General features: G+C 38.8%; 1 protein-coding gene across 1 annotated transcript in view; it reads right to left on the bottom strand.

Moving 5' to 3' along the window:
• GOLPH3 (golgi phosphoprotein 3) overlaps positions 1 to 23700 on the bottom strand; it is a 61936-nt gene that overhangs the window by 3836 nt on the left and 34400 nt on the right. The window contains exons 2-3 of the mRNA XM_032337682.1: positions 13452 to 13583; positions 6688 to 6802 (exon numbers count right to left, since the gene is read on the bottom strand). Of these exons, the coding sequence (XP_032193573.1) occupies positions 6688 to 6802; positions 13452 to 13583 (247 nt within the window). The remainder of the gene's footprint in view (positions 1 to 6687; positions 6803 to 13451; positions 13584 to 23700) is intronic.

Genomic DNA, 23700 nt, shown 5'->3' with positions numbered 1-23700 from the left:
AGTGAGCCATGTTGCTGCCTAGGCTCACTAGCTAAAAGCACACCCCAGGCAGCAAAGCAGGAGCAAAGACCTCAAACGGAACATGGTTTTCAAAGAGGCAAGGGGAAAAAAATTATTTAAATTTAAAAATTTAAAAAGAACTTTCAAACTAAATCTTGAAATCCCTAAGGAATCAACATCCTATGAAAGAAAGTGGAGGGGCCCTAGGTAGCTCAGTAGTTTAAGTGTCTGTGTTTGCTTAGGCCATGATCTCAGGGTCCTGGGATACAGCCCCAATGCATCAGGCTCCTGGCTCAGCGGGGATTCTGCTTTTCCCTCTGCCCCTCCTCCCCCCTCACACTCTCTCTCCAAGAAAGACAGAAAGAGAGAGAGAAAGAGAAGCCTGCATACCTGTAAAAGAAACAACAGAGTGGATATGCAGAATATAATGAGCCCTGGAATGGAGTCACATACCTTGCACAGGTGCTATGATTTCCATTTTTTAAGTCTGTACCAACCCATTATCTCCCCAACAAATGCCTGTCTACTCTACCTTTCACCAGACAGTTTGGGGTTTGTGTTTTCTCAAATCACTGACATGTGATGGGCAGCCTAGCCTAATACCCTAAGCTAGAATTGGCTAGGTTGTGTTTTCTGACATCCTCTGTCTTTTGGAAATTTAAATAGACATAAAATAATCAAATTTATGTAAATGCCCATAAAAACAGTTCAACTTTAAAACTAACTAACTATGCTATAATCTGTCAATTATCAGAACAGTACTTTTCCCTGGCAACTCACTAGTTAAACAGAAGGGTATTGCATGCCTCAGAGAATATCTTGGCTATCTAATTCCAAAAATGGGAAGGGCAAAGAGATCAAGATTATTCTGAGCAATCCACAGTTAAACATCTCTTTGCAGGGAGCCTGCGTAGCTCAGTAGGTTAAGCCTCTGCCTTCAGCTCAGGTCATGATCTCAGGGTCCTGGGATCGAGCCCCACACTGGGCTCTCTGCTCAGTGGGCAGCCAGTTTCCCCCACTCTATCTGCCTGCCTCTCTGCCTACTTGTGATCTCTGTCAAATAAATAAATAAAATCTTTTAAAAAATTGTAATAATAATAACATCTCTTCGCAGACCTAAAGATACAAAATCCCTCTAATGTTGCTATACAATGATTTCTTTTCTCATGGCAAATGAATGGGATTAGCAATTTATAACTTACTGTTTATTGTACTGAAATCATACTAATGTTTACCCACGCTCTCCATAATGAAATCTTATAAACTAAGTTCCTATGAGAAATTTATCAATTTCAAAGTATGCTACCTCACAATTTAGTGTTGCTCCTAAGAATGAGAAAAGCCTAAACACAGGCCTACCTTCAAATAAGGTGTTCCGTTTATGACTGGCCCTTCTTATGGGCTCTAGTTTCTGCCTCAGAGGAAGTAATAAAAAGGGGCTCAGACATCATCTCCCTTTGCAATAATTCCCTCAAAGAGGGCACATCTCACCTGCTCACTCCAATACAAATGTTATTCAGACCTCCTCAGATATTTGAAAAAATGAAGAAACCTCATATGCAGAAGGCTGAAACAGTGGAGGTAAAACGCAGTGTTTAATACTATTCCTGGCTCCCAAAAAAAGGTACAATGAAATAACTTAGTGGTGCAAGTGTCTTGGCATCCTGACATTTCTGCCTTTTGTTTAAAAAAAAAAAAAAAAAAAAGAATAAATTAAGCTAAATCCAAAGAATAAAGTCACCCCTGAAATGACATACTTTAGAAACCAGTATAAATTGGGATGGAGGGTAGCTGGAAGAGTGAATATACAATAAATGTTTAAACTAGCACAGCTATTAAAGACTGAGCTGCTTCAATTTAAGCAGAATATCAGATCCTTGTTAAATATTTTGTAATAATGGGCGCCTGGGTGGCTCAGTGAGTTAAGCCGCTGCCTTCGGCTCAGGTCATGATCTCAGGGTCCTGGGATCGAGTCCCGCATCGGGCTCTCTGCTCGGCAGGGGGCCTGCTTCCTCCTCTCTCTCTGCCTGCCTCTCTGCCTACTTGTGTTCTCTGTCAAATAAAAAAAAAAAAAAAAAAAATTTTTGTAATAAATGCCTGATGACTTAAGTGTTCAAAACTCTAGATTAAAAGATGTTACTGTGGTCCATATTGTTATTCATCAGCCTCTAAATCATTCATCATGTGAAAAGATTTAATAAGCTATACAAGGAAACTAAAATGTACAGAATGTATTTGTAGCTCACTATTGTAAAGGAAACGGTGAGAAGTACACAGGGAGAAGAAAAGGTTATTCACGTCACAGCCCAACAATTACTTCAGTGAAAATGTCGTATTGAGAGGTACCTTAATGATTTTGCTGAAGGAAAAAATAAAAAAAACTTCACTAGTCCTCTGGATGTGTTACAAAACCAAAAGCAAAAGCAGCCTTATTCATAAATCTGGCAGCCTAGTGACGCCTTGTGACCAAACTGATCAACTACACGTCAAGATTTCATGAAGTCAAAAATTAAAAACAGTAGTCTTTGTCTCAAATACATGTATATTTATTATTATTTTAGTTGAGATATATAAATGCTTAAAATATACTGGTAGTGTTAGCATGTACAAATGTACAGTGTAAATAACAGTAATATGAAACCTTAGGTACCACCACCTCAGGTAAACAAGAGCCCTCTGTCAGATCCTCTGTTAGACCCCTGTGCACCTTCTCTACCTCACCAGTAACCACCAGACCAAAACGCTCTCTTCTGCACACAGACTCTCGCCTCCTCTGCACATATCCGCCAACACTACAGCACAGAACCACAGTCCTGACAAGCAAGTAGCAATCCTGGACTTAGCTACATGAGGAGAGAGAAGCCCACCAATTTTACCACTCTCTCAAGCCCCTCTGAACAAGAGCACTTACTGCCATCTCCATCTCAGTCTTACCCTTCAAAGACCTACCCCAAGTTCTGCTTCCTCTTCCAATGACTAAAGCTCCCAAGGATTTCTCTTTTCTCTGAGCTACTGGACTTTGAGAGAACCACACTGTTAAACCCTAATCTGTCATCAAATTATTAGAAATAAACAACTGTTGGGGAACTTGGGTGGCTCAGGTCATGATCCCAGAGTCCTGGGATCAAGGCCTGCTTCTCCCTCTGCCTGCCGCTGCTGGTACTATCTCTCCCTCTCTATGACAAATAAATAAAATCTAAAAACGAAATAAACAAAGGAAAGAAAGAAAGAAAAGAAAGAAAGACAGACACAACTGTTACCCAAATGGACTTTAAGACGCTTGTAGTATGGAAGCACTTCAAGTTTCACAGCCTCTATGTCATTAGAGCAGCAAGAACTAGTATCTGATATTACATCACAGGAAGCAACTTAAGACATTCTAGGAACTTACAATTCAACAAGTTAGCTGCAGAACTGAACATCTAAAAAGTCAAAATGGTAAATGCTATGTTGTGTGTTTTCACAAGAAAAAAAAATCTTTAATAAATCACGAAGCTGGGGCGCCTGGGTGGCTCAGTGGGTTAAAGCCTCTGCCTTCGGCTTGGGTCATAATCCCAGGATCCTGGGATCGAGCCCCGCACTGGGCTCTCTTGCTCAGCGGGGAGCCTGCTTCCTCCTCTCTCTCTGCCTGCCTCTCTGCCTCCTTGTGATTTCTCTCTGTAAAATAAATAAATAAATTTTTTTTAAAAAATCACCAAGCTATCAGCACTTTCATTAGGCAGGAAGTAGATGCTTTCTTAATTTAAAATAAGTTTGCTTTATTTCCTCCTCCCATTCTGGATTCCCTACTTTTAGGCTAAAATTACAGGTCATTCCTAATGTATGTCAGGAACACATGACTAAGGTATATTCAAGCATTGATGGCCATCCTAAACTTCACAGAATACTGCCTTTTTTTAGATTTTATTTATTTATTTATTTGTCAGAGATAGAGAGAGCGAGCGCGCGCAAGAGAGCGAGCACACGAGCGAGCGCAAGCAGGCAGAGAGGCAGGCAGAGGCAGAGAGAAGCAGGCTCCCAGCTGAGCAAGGAGCCTGATCTGGGATTCAATCCCAGAACCCTGGGATCATGACCTGAGCCGAAGGCATCAGCTCAACCAACTGAGCCACCCAGACACTGCTTTTTTTTTTTTTTAAAGATTTTATTTATTTATTTGACAGAGAGAGATCACAAGTAGGCAGAGAGGCAGGCAGAGAGAACAGAAGGGAAGCAGGCCCCCTGCTGAGCAGAGAGCCCGATGCGGGACTCGATCCCAGGACCCTGAGATCATGACCTGAGCCAAAGGCAGCGGCTTAACCCACTGAGCCACCCAGGCGCCCCAGACACTACTTTAAAAAAAAAAAAAAAACAACAACAAAAAAACTGTTCTAAGCAATTAGCCTCACAATTTACCCAAATTCCTAATTCAAACAGACACTCTGAATTCCCAGTCCAAATGGACACTCAGAATCATTTACTGAGAATGAAGTGGCCTATGACAGACTAACAGCACGAGTGAGAAGTCCTAAGGCTTCTGAACCTAAGGCTTCTTTGGGTTGGCTTGTTTCCATAGCTTAATGTAGCCTATGCAGTATAATGTAGCATGAGATAATTTTTTTTTTTAAAGATTTTGTTTTATTTATTTGACAGACAGACATTACATGTAGGCAGAGAGGCAGGTAGAGAGAGAGGAGGAAGCAGGCTCCCTACTGAGCAGAGAGCCCGACACAGGGCTCGATCCCAGGACCCTGAGATCATGACCTGAGCCGAAGGCAGAGGCTTAACCCACTGAGCCACCCAGGCGCCCCAACATGAGATAATTTTTGATAAAGATCTTGTTTCACAAACTCGTAAGCTGCATGACACATATATAAACAGTCAAAGGAAATCTGGTTGTCTGACACGAATTAGTAAACCAAATCCCAATGTGCCATCAACACGTATGACGTAAGCTTGTATAAAGAGATCACTGATGGACAGAGGAGTGTGAAAACATCTCCATAGTGGTAAGTGGTACCAAAGTGGGTATCGATAACATTAACCTAAGACTCAACTACATTCCATAAAGAAAAACACTCTGACCTACCTGCCAAAAAAAATTAACTACAACTTTGAAAAACCCTGCTTTTAACTAGTTGAGAACTTAACTGCAAATACCAATTACTACCAGAAGTGGTAATGGGCCAATGTGAGCAAGACCCAAATATTGCTTAGGTGATTTCCAGAGAAAAGTACAAAATGATTCATCAGCATACAGTAAGAAATTGTTAGCACTTCTATTTTTATCTGGAAAAATATTTGTTAATATTTAGCATATGGACTTAACATTAAAGTCCTCAGTGAGTCTCTGTTAAATGGCCATGTGTCACCAACAGGCATTAGATGGAAGACTAACCCAAAGAAGGTTGACAACATGCTGGGCAATGAGACAGAGTACTGGTAGGTGCTAGGCAAGAATCCAGTTCAAACCAAACCGACCCTGATCAAATGGGCAACGTAATTTTAAAAGATTCCTGCAGAAGAAATTATAACTGAACATAGCACCAAGGGGAAAAAGGGCTGGTTAAAGTTTCTTTTACTCAGTGAAGTAAAAAGAACCTTTATTAGAAGATTTACAAGAGGGATGGCCACAAGAGAAAAATTGCAGAATTCATCAAAACTACCTTGTGAGTAAGTTTGTTTTCTATCAGTAACAAAAGGAATGAACACTGCCCTAAGTATAAAGTGCCACTGTTGCTCTGTTAAGAATGGAGTGTGTATATTCAATTTTTAAACAAAGATGCAAAACTCAAACTCTTTTACTGAGAGGATAACAGAATGATTTTTAGAAACTGTAAGTTAAAATAAAAACTGTGAGGGAAAAATGGCATTTAATTACCAATCCAACAACATCCAAATGCTTTTAAAAGTTCAAGAGCAGCATGTCTGATCATGAACTAATACATGTAAGTAGAAGCAATGTTTTACATACTTAGTAAAGAGGAAGAGCAAGAGAACCTTCATCCTATACTCTACACTTAGGTCCTATACTCAAAGTTCTCTATCTGGATTAGACAAATACACAAATAAATGTAAATGTACTCACCAGTGCTGTCAACCAAGTATTTCAGATTCTCCTTCCTATGGCTGCACTTTCCTTTCTCCTTCAAGTTAAGGGAGACCACCTGACTTGCTCTGATCAATGAAACTGGAACCACATGTCCTTTCTGAACAGAAACTTAGGAGCCTGAACAACTGGCTATGCTCATCTTCCCCTTACAATAGCGACAGACAGTGCGCTCTAGACGGTGGCAGCTCTCTCTGCCTGGTTGGCTGCCAGAGTTAGAACGAAGTGGCCGGTGACTACTTAGAACACGAGTGAAAAGTCATCTGTTGTTTAAAGCCAGAGGTTTAGGGGCTGTCTGTTATCACAGCTGAACTCAAGTGTACCCCGTGTAAGGCAACATGAGGTAATTTTGATAAAGAATGGTGGAAGTTCTAAGGAAGAATATTATGTTTCACTGAACCATCTATCTGCTCCATCTTGTTAAGAGGGAATGGAATTTTTAAAACTATTTTCCCCATTCAGTGACTAATAACTTTCAAGTCTGCCTAAATAACTAAACAAGCTTTTGGCCATTTTGTGTAAGTTCCTCTCGAAAGAATTTTCAGCTTTTACAGAAGTCTTTTAAACAGAATTCACTCTTTAGTTTATACACAAAAGCTTACCACTAAGTAATTCAATCCAGTTCTGAACCGTTTCTGGAGGCTGCGTCTCCTTAACATGCTTTAGAGCTTCATCAAGAAGAACATCCCCTGTTGGAGCGTCTGACTTACAGATCACCTAAAATGTAAGCAATAAGAAGGAAATGATCCACTAATTCTTTCTTCCTACCATCCCTTTAAATGAAAAACTTAAACAACTACACAAATAGTTCATTATACTTCAAGTCCCCAATGTGTACATGCAGTGTCAAGGTTCTGATTTTAAATTAATTCTCTATTAAGAAATCCAACATTTAAAAAAAAAGAAATCCAACATTTAAACTTAACCAGATTAGCCACAATCATGAAAATAAAGTTACTGTGCAAGAATTAATAAAGCAAAAGGCTAGAACAGTTTTTACTTACTGTTAATTCTTTTCATTGCTAAACCTTGGGCTATTTGATCAAGAAATTCACTTTTTGAACATTTATTAGTTACAGAAACAAACTCAATCACATACAGTTATATATTCAATTCAGCGTATGATAAAGGTAGCATTTTACAGCAGTGGAGAAATAATTTTTCAAGAGATGTTAATGAAACAACTGGCTAACCGATTAGAATTAAAAATTAAGTACAACTTGGCTCCTCAGAGCTTATACCACAATGAAAGATAAAGATTTAAATACAAAATACAATCTGGGGATGAAATTTTTTTCAAAATAGTGGCAACTAGCAGAAACCTTGAAAATACCAACAAGCTTGGTAACAAAATTTTTTAATGCTACGGAACTTTTTAAAGCTAAGATGGATACAGAATCCATCTAAAAGTGGAAAAATAGAAAGCTGGGAAATGAGGGAAGAAAATGCTATAGGGACGCCTGGGTGGCTCAGTTGGTTAAAGGTCGCCTTCAGGTCAGGTCATGATCCCAAAGTCCTGGGATCCAGGTCATGATCCCAGGGTCCTGGGATCCAGCCCCACTATGAGGCTCCTTGCTCACCATGGAGCCTGCTTCCCACTCTGCCTGCTGTTTGCCCTGCTTGTGCTTTCTGTCAAATAAATAAAATCTTTAAAAAAAAAAAAAAAAGAAGAAAAAGAAAAAGATAAAGAAAATGTTATATACTACTTTAGCCAAGTATTAGCTTTCTGCAGACTTCACTGGAGTTCTTGGCTAAGCAACACGTTTCTAGTTAAAATTCTGTAATACTGAATTTTAATCTATTACTTTGTTAGCTATTAAAATGTCATACAATTTTAAAATACTATCTTTTGAATGCAGCAGTTCTCCCTTAAACTTGTCTTCAACATGTGCCCTTTACCCTTCTGCTCAATCTTCTGAAAGACTAAAATACATACAACGGTATGTCTTTTTCTGAGACAGCATGACCCGAAAGAAATATAACCAGAGTAACAAATGCATGCCACAAGCTTTTTAAATTTTTGTAGTTACATTAAAAAAGGAAAACAGGTGAAATTGATTTTAATATATTTTACTTAACCCACTACAGTCAAAATATTAACATGTAATAAGTATTTTTAAATTGAGATATTTTACAATCTTCTTTTTTCACAGTAAGTTTTCAAAAATCCATTATGTTTTTATTTACAACATATCTCAATCTCACTAGCCACTTTTCAAGTATCTGGCTCACAGACACATGGCTAGTGGCTAGCGTGCTGGCAAATACAGAACATTTTCGTCATCACCGAAGTTCTACTGGATAGTACTACTCTGGACCATGCTTTTAGGAAAAGAGAGTAAGAAAAAAGGAGGTTTTGTTTTTGTTTTTTAAAGATTTACTTATTTACTTGATAGAGGGAGAGAGACAATGGACACAAGCAAGAGGAGTGGGAGAGGGAGAAGCAGGCTTCCCGCCAAGCAGAGAGCCCGATGCGCGGCTCAATCCCAGGGCCCCGGGACCATGACCTAAGCTGAAGGCAAACATTTAACGACTGAACCACCCAAGTGTCCCAAAAGGAGGACATTCGCAGGAAAAAGTTGTTTGTTCATATAATGTGGTCACAACACCACTTCTGACCTTAAATTTATTGCCATCTGGCCTCAACACCCACCTCATGTCTACCCTCGGAGAAGTGTCTTTTATCGGGTCACAATAACCTGGTTTGGGGGGAGATCTTTTTTCTCATGAAATCCTGTCCCCTCAATCTCTTGCAGATGGGACTACTCTTCTCCATCACCTCTACAGTTATTCCACTCAATCTAGTAATCTTTCACCTGGACTAAGATTCCTAACTAGTTTTCCCAAACTACTTTCAATCCATCCTCCTCACTGATCTTTTTAAAAGGTTAAGTCTTACCAAGTTATCTCACGGTTTCTACTTAAAACTCCTCAGTGCCTCAGAACAGTACTAAACCCCTTAACAAAATTCAGCAATCTGTGGCCCACTAGTTAAGTATGCTCTGCCCACACTTTAATTTCTATTTACTGCACTGTACCTTAAGAATGATGAGCGCCTCATTCTTAAAATATGAACAGTTAACCAAGAATGACAAGATACTGAAGGAAAACCTTCAACATCAAAGAAACCAAAAGACAGCAAGTAAGAACTTGAAGAAACAGATAAAAGATATTTTCAAAAGAGCCGTAATAGTCTTAGAGATTTAAAAGAAGGTGTTACATCCATGAAACAGGAGGTCGTGATAAAACAAAAACAAAACACAAGAAAAAGTTCCTGGAAATCAAAAACATTAGAACCACATAAAAGAAAAACTGAAAAGAAGGTTAAAAAAAAAAAGGTAAGGAAGACCAATTGTAACTTAATAAAGGTAAGAAAGTAAGAACAAGAAAAAAGACGAGGTGAGAGGTGCACATCAAACTTCAAGTTCTAAAAAATGGAGCAAAGATGTAAGAAATAGATGAAAACTTTATAAAACCAAAACTGAACATTTCTAGATTGAAAGAACCCATGCATAACGAATTTTAATGTATGTGCTGCCAAAGTGAGCACAGAATAATAAATTTTAAAAGACCCACATCAAGGCATATTGTACAGTATCAAAACACAGGGATAAAGAGAAGATCGGAAATCCTTCCAGACAGGAGAACAGGTATCGCACAAAGAATAAAAATCAACAGGGCTCCAGACTTTAACAGCAACTCTATATACTAGAGGACAATGGGGAAATGACTTCAAAATTCTGTGGAAAATAATTTAAATCTAATTTTCTATTCCCAAACTGTCAAATAAAAATGAGGTAAGGTAAAGAAATTTTCAGGAAGTCTCAAAACACTTTCTTCCAAAAAGGATAGAAAAAAAATATTAGATCCAGAAACAGGAGGTTTAAAGCAGTAAAAAGAAACCAGAAGTCTCAACAGAACCAAACCATAACCAGTCCAGACTGAAGCACAAGGCAAATTCTAATGGAGTTACCTAATGTATCTCAACTTTTGAAAATTAATAATGCTAGTTTTTCTCTGAGGGAGCATTTAAGAGAAAAAGGTACAGAGAAAATGTTTTTTAAAAATAGAGTTATTAAAACTCTGGGAAAAAAAAAAAAAAAGGAGGGGTGCCTGGGTGGCTTAGTTGGTTAAGCGTCTATCTTTAGCTCAGGTCATGATCCTGGGGTCCTGGGACTGAGCCCCAAGGCAGAGAGCCTGCTTCTCTCTCTTCCTCTGCCTACCGCTTCCCCTGCTTGTGTGCTGACAAATAAATAAAATATTTCGTAAAAAATGAAAAGAAGGGAGCGCCTGGTTGGCTCAGTGGTTTAAGTTTCTGCCTTCAGCTCAGGTCATGATCTCGGGGTCCTGGGATCGAGCCCCACATCGGGCTCTCTGCTCAGTGGGGAGCCTGCTTCCCTCTCTCTCTCTCTCTCCTCCTGCCTCTCTGCCTGCCTCTCTGCCTACTTGTGATCTCACTGCGTCAAATAAATAAAATCTAATAAATAAATAAATGAATGAATGAATAAAATTAAAAAATGAAAAGAAAATATCATAGGATATAACCAAATTCTGCAGGGTTTTAACATAACTGTAGCAATATAAAACGACCTTTATGGTTTTGCAAAAAATTATGATGTAACTCTATCAGGAACGTTGCAGGTAGAGATAAGTGGTATTAAGAGAGCCAAAATGTTTAACTTTTTTTCCCCCTCATCTTCTACAAGAGAAAGTAAACAGCATTTCAAAGTGACTTATCAAGAAATGGCAGGGGCACCTGGCTGGCTCAGTTGACAAAGCATGTGATTCTTGATCTTGGGGTTGTGAGTTCAAGCCCCAAGTTCGGTTTTACATAAAAATAAAATCTTTAAAAATGAGAGATGGCATGGGATGCCTGGGTGGCTCAGTGGGTTAAAGCCTCTGCCTTCGGCTTAGGTCATGATCCCAGGGTCCTGGGATTGAGTCCCGAGTCAGGCTCTCTGCTCAGTGGGTAATCTGCTTTTTCCCCTCTCACTGTCTCTGCCTGCCTCTCTGCCTACTGGTGAGCTCTCTGTCAAATAAATAAATAAAATCTTTGAAAAAAGAGAAAAATAAAATAAATAAAAATGAGAGATCGCAGCATAAGCTCACTTAGAAGTATGGATGTAAATGCCAAAAGAAATAACTAAGAGCTATAGCAAGCTGAACAGTGGTCCCCAAGAGGTATTCAGGTCTTAATCCCTAGAACCTAATCCCCAGTTAATTTTTGTAAATGAGATTATGTTAAATTAGATATGGAGATGATGGGGCAACCTAGATGGCTCAGTCAGGCACTGGACTCTTGATTTTGGCTCAGGTCATGATCTCAGTTTCAGGCTCCATGCTTGGCAGGCGGTCTGCTCTCTCCCTCTGCCCCTCCCTGCCCAAGCATTCTCTTTCTCTCTAATAAATGAACCTTTAAAAAGAAAATGAGATACAGAGATGAGATCATCCTGATTATCGAGGGGCCCTCAATGCAATGAAAACATCTTTATAAAAGACACACAAAGGAGAGACAACAGGAGAAGGCAGTGTAAAGACAGAGCAGAGAGAGATGCGGCCAAAAGCCAAGGAAATCCTGAAGCCACCAGAAGCTAGCAGAATGAAGGAACAGAATCTTCCTTAGAGCTGTCTATGAGAACAGAACATGTGCTGGCCTCCAGAACTGTGAGACTATACTTATTAGCTGTTTTAAGCCATCAAGTCTGTTGTAATTTGTTAAGGGGGCCCTGCAAAACGGATACAAGGATTGAGAATGACCCCCTCTCAGGGAGAGGATTAGGGAGTGGGGAAAAGTGAATAGAAGACAGTTATTTTTTGTTATAAAGCTTTTACAATTTGATTTTACAACTATTATATATATATTATCTTAATGAAAGCAATAATTATTTTATGTCAATAAATTAAATGATATTGGAGTATTTTTCCAAAGGATTTGTCAACAAACGTAGTTAAGGGCACACAAATAGACTAAAACAGAAAGCCCATGCAGGCAGGGAGCATGTCTCTTGGTCTCCACAGTATCCCCAGGATTGAGCACAGTATATGGTAGACTTAAGCATTAAATAAATATAAAGAAATAAATGAACAAAAGAGCAAATAAGTTGCCAATAACCAACACAAAGTTGGTTCCTGTTCCCATAAAAAAACTATTATCAAAATCTTTTCACTTTAAGTCAGGGTTGGTAACATTAATTCAAAAATTTTTATAATTACTCTAATTAGTAGCAACCTATATGTATATTTCATTGATAAAAGCAACGAAGTGTTAAAGTTTTTTTCCCCTCCATAAATCCATGGTTGCAGAGTAAAATGGAATAAAAATTGTATTCCACTTTATGATCTAGTTCTCTAAAAGTAAATTTTTACACCAACCTCATACCAACTCATTTACTCTACTCTGAATGACTAGATTAAATTTTTAAATCGCATAAGGAACATGTTCTGCTATACAATGTTTACTCTGCACAGAACTTTCGAGAAAGCCATTAATGTGGCTTTTTTTCCTGTAGGATTATGGCATATCAGGCAAGAAATATTCAGTTCTGGGGCACGTGGGTGGCTCAGTGGGTTAAAACCTCTGCCTTCGGCTCAGGTCATGATCCCAGGGTTCTGGGATCAAGCCCCACATCGGTCTCTCTGCTCTGCAGGGAGCTTGTTTCCTCCTCTCTCTCTCTCTCTCTCTCTGCCTGCCTCTCTGCCTACTTGTGACCTCTGTCTGTCAAATAAATAAATAAAATCTTTAAAAAAAAAAAAAGAAAGAAAGAAATATTCAGTTCTGACCTAAAATTTTGTAGATTTCATTAAGATGCTGTATTTAAGGGAAAAATCAGTTGTGAAACGCCATGGCCCCAAGAAACACAATGACAGACTAGAAGAGAAACAGTCTTGAATATCTGAGGTTGAGGCTGGAGTTAAAATTTTAAAAACTAGCCAAAATTAACTCTTTACACAGACCTTTCAAATAGAGAAGGTAGAGATCTAAAAAGTGTTCATATTCTGCTAAAAACCCCAACAGCCTATGGATAGTTAACTTGCAAAGTAAGAACTTTGAGTTTTAAAACAAAGTTTTATCAAGTCTCTCCGAAGTATGGCTTTCAGAAGCAGCAAATAAGGTATGGAGTCTTTCTGAATATGCAAGACGCAGGGACCAGTGAGTGAGTCTAACAACGAGTTACACATTAATCATTATGTACAAAGATTCAAGAAACCAAAAATGCAAAAAAGACATGGAAACACAATTTCCAATAAAGTCTTAACTTTAAAATCAACTTTCTCTTTAATTCTTCCAATCTATTAGTAGAAACTTTCGTTTTTAGTCAGTGCAAACTCTTTAAAAAGTGCTTATTATTATTAGCACTCCTCTTACCTTTCTTGTTAACAGACTTTTCCGTCTCATTCCACACGCCTCTAGTTGTAACCTTCCTCTCAGTGCTAATTCAATTAACATACAGCCACGTAATCCAGACGATATACAGTCATTCCAAAATGATGTGTAACCCTAGTTGAAATGGGGGGAGAGAAAACAAAAAAAAGCTAATTTACTTTGAATTCAGATTCAAAAATAGAAATATCCTTAGCCAAAGTTATTTTTGGTGCCTTTTACCTTTCATATTATTTTGTAATTATAATTTTAAATAAAATTCTGAAAAATTACAATTATTATACATTACTAATCCAGATTTTTCAGGTGTTAATTGTCTTTTCACCACTAATCCTTAATGCACATAAGCAAGTAACTTTGGAAGTCAGAGGTTTAAGAAGATAATGTCTTTTTTTCTTAAGTTACATGCTTACAAGGCTCTTTCAAATTGCCAGAACCTGGATTCATTCACTCACTTAACTCCTGAAGATAGCAGTTTATTATCAGTACATGTGGGCAAGTTCAAAAAGCTTAGGAAACACAATCTAGCCTAATGTAGCCTCACAGAGAATTGAAACATCACTCATTCAATCCTTTTTAGTATAAAAACACAAAGCTAATTTTGGAAGAATTTACTGGGAAATTGATGTGAGGGCCCATGCCTAAAGTTCTGAATAATACACCCCCAAGAGAAATTTAGGGGCAACATCAAGGTGAAAGAACCACCAGAGAAAATGAAACTGACAGACTGCTAGAGATCTGGGGACACTCAAATCAACTGGGTGAAGTCAGGGCACTTTTTCAGTGAATAACTGTAGTTCTTCAAAATAAGAAGCCATGAACTCTGCCATCTACTAATTTAAAGTATCCAACTCGGGAAAAAGCAGAACTTGGTTCTCAGAACAAGGTAATATATGATCTTGGTAGGAGGGTGAGTGGCCAATTGATTCTGTGAAGAACAGAGGGCCTAGGATTTGGAAGGGGCCTAGCCCCTTGATTCTGTCAATCTCTCAAGGTCAATCTTGGTACTCTGCCAGGTCACAGTGGTCAGCCTGTGTATCTGAAGATGACCGACTGACCATCAAAGTCAATGGGATCCCACTACTGACAAAGGGACTTAAATTAGCCTAGGAAAGCTAACACTCCTAAGGGACTAGGCTTTGGGAAAGTGAGAATCCACACTAAGGGAGCCACAAAAGGATAAACAAAATATCAATTTAACGAGGTCAATTTAAATATGACAGGAGACTGACTGAATTTGAGAGAATACTCTTAAACTTAATAAATGGTAGGGGTCTGATTAAAGTAAGACTGCCATGGGGAGCCTGCTTCTCCCTCTCCCTCTCCCCCTTCCCCTGATTATCCTCTCTTGCTCTCTCACTCACTCAATAAATAAAAATCTTTTAAAGTAAGACTGCCAGGGGCGCCTGGGTGGCTCAGTGGGTTAAAGCCTCTGTCTTTGGCTCAGGTCATGATCCCAGGGTCCTGGGATCGAGCCCCACATCAGGCTCTCTGCTCAGCAGGGAGCCTGCTTCCTCCTCTCTCTCCCTTCTGCCTGCCTCTCTGCCTGCTTGTGATCTGTCAAATAAATAAATTAAATCTTAAAAAAAAAAAAGTAAGACTGCCAGAGGTTTAGCGACATGGTTAGTGAAACCGGTATGTTACAGAAGTTAGGTAAAATCCTATGGCCTGTGTTCCCATGCCAATTAAAGTCCTACGAAGCCTGGGAATGGATTCCACATATCAAAGTTACAGATGTTGGTCTCCTACTGACCTGCACATGGAGCTGGAGCTCCCAGGTAAGCCTTTACAAACTGAAAACAACAGAATACACCTCGTGATACAGTAATGCATGCAGACAGCCACCACACTCTGTCTCTGTCTACAAGCCGGAAATTCCGGATGAACAGTATGGAAAAGCTCACATCTGCTAGCAGAAAAGCCGGAAATTCCGGATGAACAGTATGGAAAAGCTCACATCTGCTAGCAGAAGATGAAGTATGTCTCAACCTCAACTGCTCCCAGGGTAATGGTATAGGCTTAGCAAAATGCAGTTTTTAATAGTAGACCTTAAAGAGCTACATTTATGTGAAAAGCTTCTGGGCATTACAATCAAAAGACATATACTTAAACAGAATTAAATTCACGTGAGAAAGCTGACAAATGAGCATGGACAGTAAAAGGGCAAGATTAATTTTAAAAATCTGAATGCATTAACTGGACCAAGATGACAATGCCGTCCCTGAAATTAAGTGTATTAGAGGAAAAGCAGTAGACTGTACAAAAGTCAAGTGAATCTGGCCATGATATAGACCAGCAAGATTCTGCAGTAAATTCACGTCCCAACACATGTATGACAGACCAGCAGTGGTGACGAAATTACTCAGTTACAAATGTTAAGCAGCCCTTTAATCTTTTCATCTCTAGTGCTAATCTTAAAACTACATCAATCTCAAAACACACATTTTAAAAGCTTACAGTCTCTATATGGATGATGAATATTAACTAAATCTATTTGGGTAATAAGCATTTCACATTATTTGTAAATCAAACCATCATGTTCTGCACCTTAAATTTACACAGCGATATATTTGTCCATTTTATTCTCAAAAGGGGGAGAAGTTAATTATCTCTAAAACTGGGATGCATTTCAAAATAAGACAGTACCTTAAAGGAAATGTCATATCATAGCTATTGAGCTAACTAAACCCATGGAAAAGAGAAGAAACATGTGGCACAGGTCCCACACATACAGGGCAATGTAGTAATGAATTACGGTCCTACCTGTCAGTTACCTGGAGTACTTAAAACTTGGTACAAGACTGGATAGCCATATCTATACATCCCACCAATCTACCTATCTTCCTTGTAAAAAGATTTTATAAGGGGAGGTCAGTAACTACCCCTGCCCAGAGGATTTTGTCCTCGAACCATTACCCCCTGAAACAAATTCCAAGAACCTGTAATCCAGGCAGGATGGTTATATATTCAGGGCACGCTGAGTTTGTGGGCCCTTAAAAATGTACCCCATTTGTTAATCAGAGCAAGCCAGGCACATTAAGAGTAACAGTTAAAACAGGTGAGGAAAACCTGGCACTATAACACAGTTTATGATCTGGCTCAAAAGGCACAACTTCATATATTTTGCAACCATGCTGTGAGAAGGTAAAGAAGCCCCGATAATGACTAAGTAGTCAGTGACACCACACAGCTCTTGTACTTAGATGTCAATAATCACTTCAGATCCCTAAATGGGTTTGAGATTCTATCCCCAGCAATGGAGTATCTTCATGCCTATGGCTGGTCTAAGGAGAGGTACTCCAAGTTCAGGGTCACACTTAGGGAGGACCACACAGCCACACACTCCACTTACTGATGAAGCAGGAGCAGCTGCACTAAGAATACCAACAGCCATAGGACCCTGAGGATGTCCCCTACTCACTGCGGAAGAAACAACTAGAAGTTAAAAGACCAAAAGAAAACTATTTTGGGGTCCGACAAGCTTGTGATCAGAAATCAGTTCCAGTATTTTCCAAACACAGGGATGGAAGAGGCAGCTATGTCAAACAGAGAGGTTCTCATAAAATCCAGAGAAACGTGACTTTATTAGGGTCATGGGTCCAAAACAAGAGGGAACATACAAGAATAGAGAATACATTAAGACCCCAATATTGTCATACTGATGAGCTGGGATGCTAGAAAATTAAAAATGGGCACATTTAAAGATACCACGTGCAGCTCACAAGGCCTCCAACAAAACTAAAAATAGAACACAAAAGACAGGGAATCCAAGGGCCCTGGAAACTAATTCAAAGCATCTCTACTTGAGTAACAACAAATAAGAACCAGATAAGTAGAAACTTTCCCAATGGGATACCAGCTAAATTAATTCATTAACCATTGAGTCCTCCTTCAGTCAATCTTTAGTTGTTCAGAATCCCTAGCATCAGACTCATTCAGACAAATGGCCAAACTTTAGGGCAGACCTCCTGAAGGTTGCGGAACATAAACTGAAATAAATTACCTTTATCCTATAGTATGCCATTCAGAAGGTAGGAGCCAAGCAAAGAATGAATGGTACAAGGGCGCCTGGCTGGCTCAGTCAGTTAAGCAGCTGCCTTCAGCTCAGGTCATGATCCCAGGGTCCTGGGATCAAGCCCCACATCGGGCTCCCTGCTCAGGGGGAACCTGCTTCTTCCTCTCCCTCTCCCTCTCCCTCTGCTTGCAGCTCTGCCTACTTATGTGCTCTGTCAAATAAAAAAAAAATTTAAATCTTAAAAAAAAAAAGAATGGTACATAACAAATGAGGCAATGATCTCGGGGACATGCTCTGCAGACACAATTCTTCCCTTGGTGGGCAGTTCCAAGATCTAAACTTAGGGGAAACTACAAAAAGCAGTCTACAGGGGCGCCTGGGTGGCTCCTTGGGTTAAAGCCTCTGCCTTCGGCTCCTAGAATCCCAGGATTCTAGGATCGAGCCCCACATCAGGCTCTCTGCTCAGCAGGGAGCCTGCTTCCCCTTCTCTCTCTCTCTCTCTCTCTCTCTCTCTGCCTGCCTCTCTGCCTACTTGTGACCTCTGTCTGCCAAATAAATAAATAAAATCTTTAAAAAAAAAAAAAAAGTAGTCTACAGAGACTACAAAAAGCCCTATGCTACTACATGTCTAAGCAACAATCTTCAACACAGCTTTTTCTCAATGATTAAGATGATATTTATTTGGGTCTCTGGTTGCCTGATTCCCTTTACTTCTCTCCAGTGGCTCAATTTGAATGGGGAAAGCGGTGTTCTTTTATTGGGCCCCTAAAAATACAAACACTGAGTCCTCACCATTTGAGTTACAAGCTCCAGAAGCACTTAATGAGAAACTTTTTAAGAATCAGAAGTGTCTGGGTGGCTCAGTCAGCTAAGCAGGGGCCTTTGGCTCAGGTCATGATCCCAGGGTCCCAGGATCAAGCCCCACATCAGGCTCCCTGCTCAGTGGAGCGCCTGCTTCTCCCTCTCCTGACTGCTCTACCTACTTGTGCTATTTCTCTGTCAAATAAATAAAATCATTTAAAAAGAAAAAAAAGAAGAAGAAGAAGAAAAAAAAAAAAAGAATCAACTCCACAGGGGCGCATGGGTGGCTTAGTCAGTCAAGCATCTATCTTCTGTATAGTGTTGAATTCTGGTGTGATCAATCTTTTTATAAATGGCTTTCTAAACAGACTTTCCTCCGCAAAAGAAAATATCAGGTTACCAAAATATTTGGTGTTTACTACCAAACCCAATCCAAAAGTTGTACTATTGAGGCCACTCCTGGTTCACATACACCCTATTTTGAAACTCTGCCCTCACCTTCAGATTCTACAGAACGAGGTGATTGTACCCTGTCACATCTATTTGGACCAGGATGGGCAAACCAGTTTCCCTCCTGGGAATCTAACTTGGAGACATAGAGGCTGCATCGGTCATATGGTCGGGCATGGGCACTGGCATATGAGTTCTAACTAACTGCGTGGCTTGCAAAGCCACTGTCATTTTGTTTACAGTCTGAGAATGAAGGTAAACAGAAAAGAAAACAGAAGAGGAAAAAAATAAAAAGAAAGGAAAACAGAAGAGATATGCAGAACAAAAATGAGAGAATACACAACGCTGAGGCAAACCAAGACATACAGAGACAGACATATAGAGACAGACGCACATTAGGAATAGCCTCCTAGCAACAGAACCTTTCCTATGTGTTTGGGTTATACTCCTGAACACCTGCATCTCCTTATCTTCAACTACTCTGAAGGGATTTTGGTACTACAAAGCAAGTAACTTCTAATAAAGCTAAAAGAAATTTAATGAGTTGACATTATGTATCTGACAAAGATCTCAAAGTATAGAAACTACAGCTGAAAGATTTACACAGGCCAACAAATATGGTGCATGGCTAAAAAATTCAAACTTGCATGCACTTAACTAGCCTGGTTATGATGATAAGGGCATTTACTTATTTCATAAATAAACAGCGGTCCAATTCACCCATATTATCATTTGTAAGACAGCAAATTAGGACCTATAATCAAATAAATGCCACTTATAACTTAAGTCCACATTCCAATTAATCTCATCTAATTAGAAGCAAATTAAATCCTGATATTCCCAACCTTACAAAAGTAAAAAACACACTTAAAAAAAAACACACTTAAAAAAAAACACACACATACACATTAAAAAAGTATTTATAGTTTACTAGTTAAATACAATACATGACTAGAAATTTAAAAGTAAAACTCAAAACAAAACTACAAAAGTGATTTGACAATAAATTTGAAAATGTCAAATATATTCTTTTGCAAAAAAGAATTTGTACTCAACTCAATAAGAAAAAAAATGAATAAGCCATGGTAATTAAAGAAATTATTTGATAATAGAAACTACCCTAAGTGTGAATCAGTAGACCTGTGAGACTTACTAAGTTACTGAAGAGGCTGAAATTGCTGGTGACCCCGAAAAGTTGTTTTTGTTGTTTAATTGTTATTGTTTTTGTTGTTGTTTTTAATTTGTCCTGTAACTCCTTCATATATTATGTAATAAATTCAGAAAATAAAGTCAACACGGATTGTTGCTTCTAAGGTTGTAGGATAATTATGAAAATAAACACCAGCAAAAATCAAAACTAAAAAAAAGGATTTACAAAACAGACAAATCCAATTTGAGAGACAGTCTGTTAAGTAACTGCTAAGAATTAAAGGAAATCAAAATTTAAACAATTAAAGGAAAGAATGACAATAACTCATTAAGAAAGAATGATTCATCAAATACAGAATCTCAAGAAAGAGTCAAAAATTCTGTAGTTAAAATTAATAACTGAGGGGCGCCTGGGTGGCTCAGTGGGTTAAGCCGCTGCCTTCGGCTCAGGTCATGATCTCAGAGTCCTGGGATCGAGCCCCGCATCGGGCTCTCTGCTCAGCGGGGGGCCTGCTTCCTCCTCTCTCTCTGCCTGCCTCTCTGCCTGCTTGTGATCTCTGTCAAAAAAATAAATCTTTAGGGCGCCTGGGTGGCTCAGTGGGTTAAGCCGCTGCCTTCGGCTCAGGTCATGATCTCGGAGTCCTGGGATCGAGTCCCACATCGGGCTCTCTGCTCAGCAGAGAGCCTGCTTCCCTCTCTCTCTCTCTGGCTGCCTCTCCGTCTACTTGTGATTTCTCTCTGTCAAATTAATAAATAAAATCTTTAAAAAAAAAAAAAAATAAAATAAATCTTTAAAAAAAAATTAATAACTAAAATGAAAAGTTCACTACAAGAGCTCAGCAGATTTAAAATTAAAGAGAATCAAGCAACTTGAATTTGAAGAACAGCAAGAAAAAAGAAGAAAGTGAGGAATGTCACGTATACTTCAGTTAAAAAGAAGAAAAGAGAAAGATAATGAGGAAAGCCTCAGAGACTAAGGTCTTCAAAATTCCCAGAATAGGAGTAAAAGGAGTTCTCAGAAAGAGAAAGAGCAGAAAAGTAACAGCTGAAAATTTCCCAAACTAGGAAAATATTCATCTAAGATCCAGATGCTCAATAAATTCTGAACTGGATAAACACAAAGAGATCGTCAAACCTAGACACATCAGAGTCAAACTGTTGAGAAAAATCTTGAAAGCAGCAAGACAAAACACCTTCTCACATGTAAGGGAGTAATACAGTTACCAGTGAACTTCTCACTACAAACTCTGGACACTGGAGATTAGAAGGCACTGAGATAACATACTTGAAGTGCTGAAAGAAAAAATACCATCAAGCAAGAATCTATACTCAGCAAAATTAACCTTCAAAAAGGAGCACGAAACAAACAATGAATCTGCTGCTAGCAGATCAAACTGATTAGAAATTAACTAAAGGAAGTCCTGCTGCTGAAAGTCATATGGTATTTCAAATTCATATAGAATAAAGGTAGATGCAAAAGGTAAATTTTAAAAAACCGTATTTGCCAATGCGGAAATACAAATCAAAACCACAATGAGATACTATCTTACATGACTTAGAAAGGCCAAAATCAACAAGACAGGAAACAACAAGTGTTGGAGAGGATGCGGAGAAAGGAGAACCCTCATACACTGTTGGTGGGAATGCAAGTTGGTGCAGCCACTCTAGAAAACCGTATGGAGGTTCCTCAAGACATTAAAAACAGAGTTATCCTAAGACCCAGCAACTGCACTACTGGGTATTTACCCCAAAGATACCGATGCAGTGAAAAAAAGGGCCACATGCACCCCAATGCTCATAGCAACAAGGTCCGCAACAGCCAAACTGTGGAAGGAACGGAGATGCCCTTCAACAGATGCATGGATAGAGAAGGATATTACTCAGCCGTCAGAAAGGATGAACACCCACCATCTGCACTGACATGGACGGAACTGGAGGGGATTATCCTGAGTGAAATAAATCAAGCAGAACACAATTATCATACGGTTTCACTCAGATGTGGAAATATGGAATAGAGCAGAGAACCACAGGGGAAAAGGAGGGAAAACAGAATGGGAAGAAATCAGAGAGGAAGACAAACCATGAGAGACTCTAGATTCCGGGAAACAGAGGGTTACAGAAGGGAGCAGGGAGGGAATTAGGTAACTGGGTGATGGGTATTAAGGAGGGCACACGTTATGATAAACACTGGGTGATATATACAATTAATGAATCTCAAGGTCCTGGAATCAAGACCCATGTTGGGCTCTCTGCTTGGCAGTGGATCTGCTTCTCCTTCTCCTTCTGTGATCTGTCTTGCTCACTCTCTCAAATAAATAGTATCTAAAAATAAATAAGTAAAATTAAAAATAAATTAAAAAAAGATAAAAGACTGTAAGGCTGGATAAAAGACCTGACCATCTGCTATCTACAAAAGACAGTTTAAATTCCAAAACATAAAATGGTTTATAAGAATGAAAGGAACATGCAAACGGGAACCAAAAGAAAATTGGAACAGTTTTCTTGTTAAAAGACAAAGTATACTTTGTTAAAAGACAAAGTATACTTTGTTAAAAGACAAAGTATACTTTAGAGTAAAGAAAATTAAGAGGAACAAAGGGGGTATTTTCATGATAAAGAAGTTAACATTTAGAAAATACAATTATAAACAAACATATACACACCTAACAACAGAATCCCAAAATACATGAAGCAAAAACTAACAAGAGAAATACACAATACAGTAACAGTAATTAAGTACAATGACAGTAAGTGATAGAACTAGACAAAAAAACAAAGATACAAAACTGAACAACACTACCAACCATGTCAACTTCAATGGCATTTATAAAACTCACCAACAACCAATAGTAAAATATACACGATTTTCAAGCACACTTGGAATATTTTCCAAGATGGACCACATAGTAGCCCATAAAACAATGACTTTAAAAGGACTGAAATCATATGAAGTATGTTTTACTCCAAGGGAATTAAATTAGAAATCAACAGAATGAAATCTGGGAAATCTCCATTTGGAAATTAATCTATGACTTCTAAATAATCCACTGGTCAAAGAAAACAAAAAAAAAAAAAAGGAAATATTTTGAACTTAATGAAAATAAAAACACAAATTATCAAAATCTATGGGATGCAGCTAAAGTAGTATTTAGAAAGAAATTTACATCTCTATTACATACCTGTATTACAAAAGAAGAAAGGTCTCAAATCAACCTATTCTCCCACCTTAAGAAACTAGGAAACAACAAACTAAATCCAAATCAACCAAGGGGAAGGAAATAAAGATCAGTACAGAAATCAATGGAATGCAAAATACGAAAATGGGAGGTAGGGGATCCATGAAGTCAAAAGTTATTTAAAAAAAAAAAAAAAAAAAAAGGGCGCCTGGGTGGCTCAGTGGGTTAAGCCACTGCCTTCGGCTCAGGTCATGATCTCAAGGTCCTGGGATGGAGTCCCGCATCGGGCTCTCTGCTCGGCAGGGGGCCTGCTTCCCTTCCTCTCTCTCTGCCTGCCTCTCTGCCTGCTTGTGATCTCTCTCTGTCAAATAAATAAATAAAATCTTTAAAAAAAAAAAAAATCAAGAATCAAGTTTCAAACAGGAGAAAGGAGGACAGGAAGAAAGGCAGAAAGGCAGAAAGAGGACAGAGATACGCAAATTACCGAAGTCAAAAATAAAAGGAGGGACACATCACCGCTAAACCTACAGAAATCTAAAGGACTACAAGGGAACACTATAAACAACTATATGCCAATAAATCAGACAACTCAGATGAAATGTTCAAATTCCTGGAAAAACAAAAATTACCAAAACCAACTGAA

Source organism: Mustela erminea, chromosome 3, assembly GCF_009829155.1.
Source record: "Mustela erminea isolate mMusErm1 chromosome 3, mMusErm1.Pri, whole genome shotgun sequence".
NCBI lineage: Eukaryota > Metazoa > Chordata > Mammalia > Carnivora > Mustelidae > Mustela > Mustela erminea.
The sequence above is the reverse complement of the archived record's forward strand: the minus strand, read 5'-3'. Positions and strand labels throughout refer to the sequence as shown.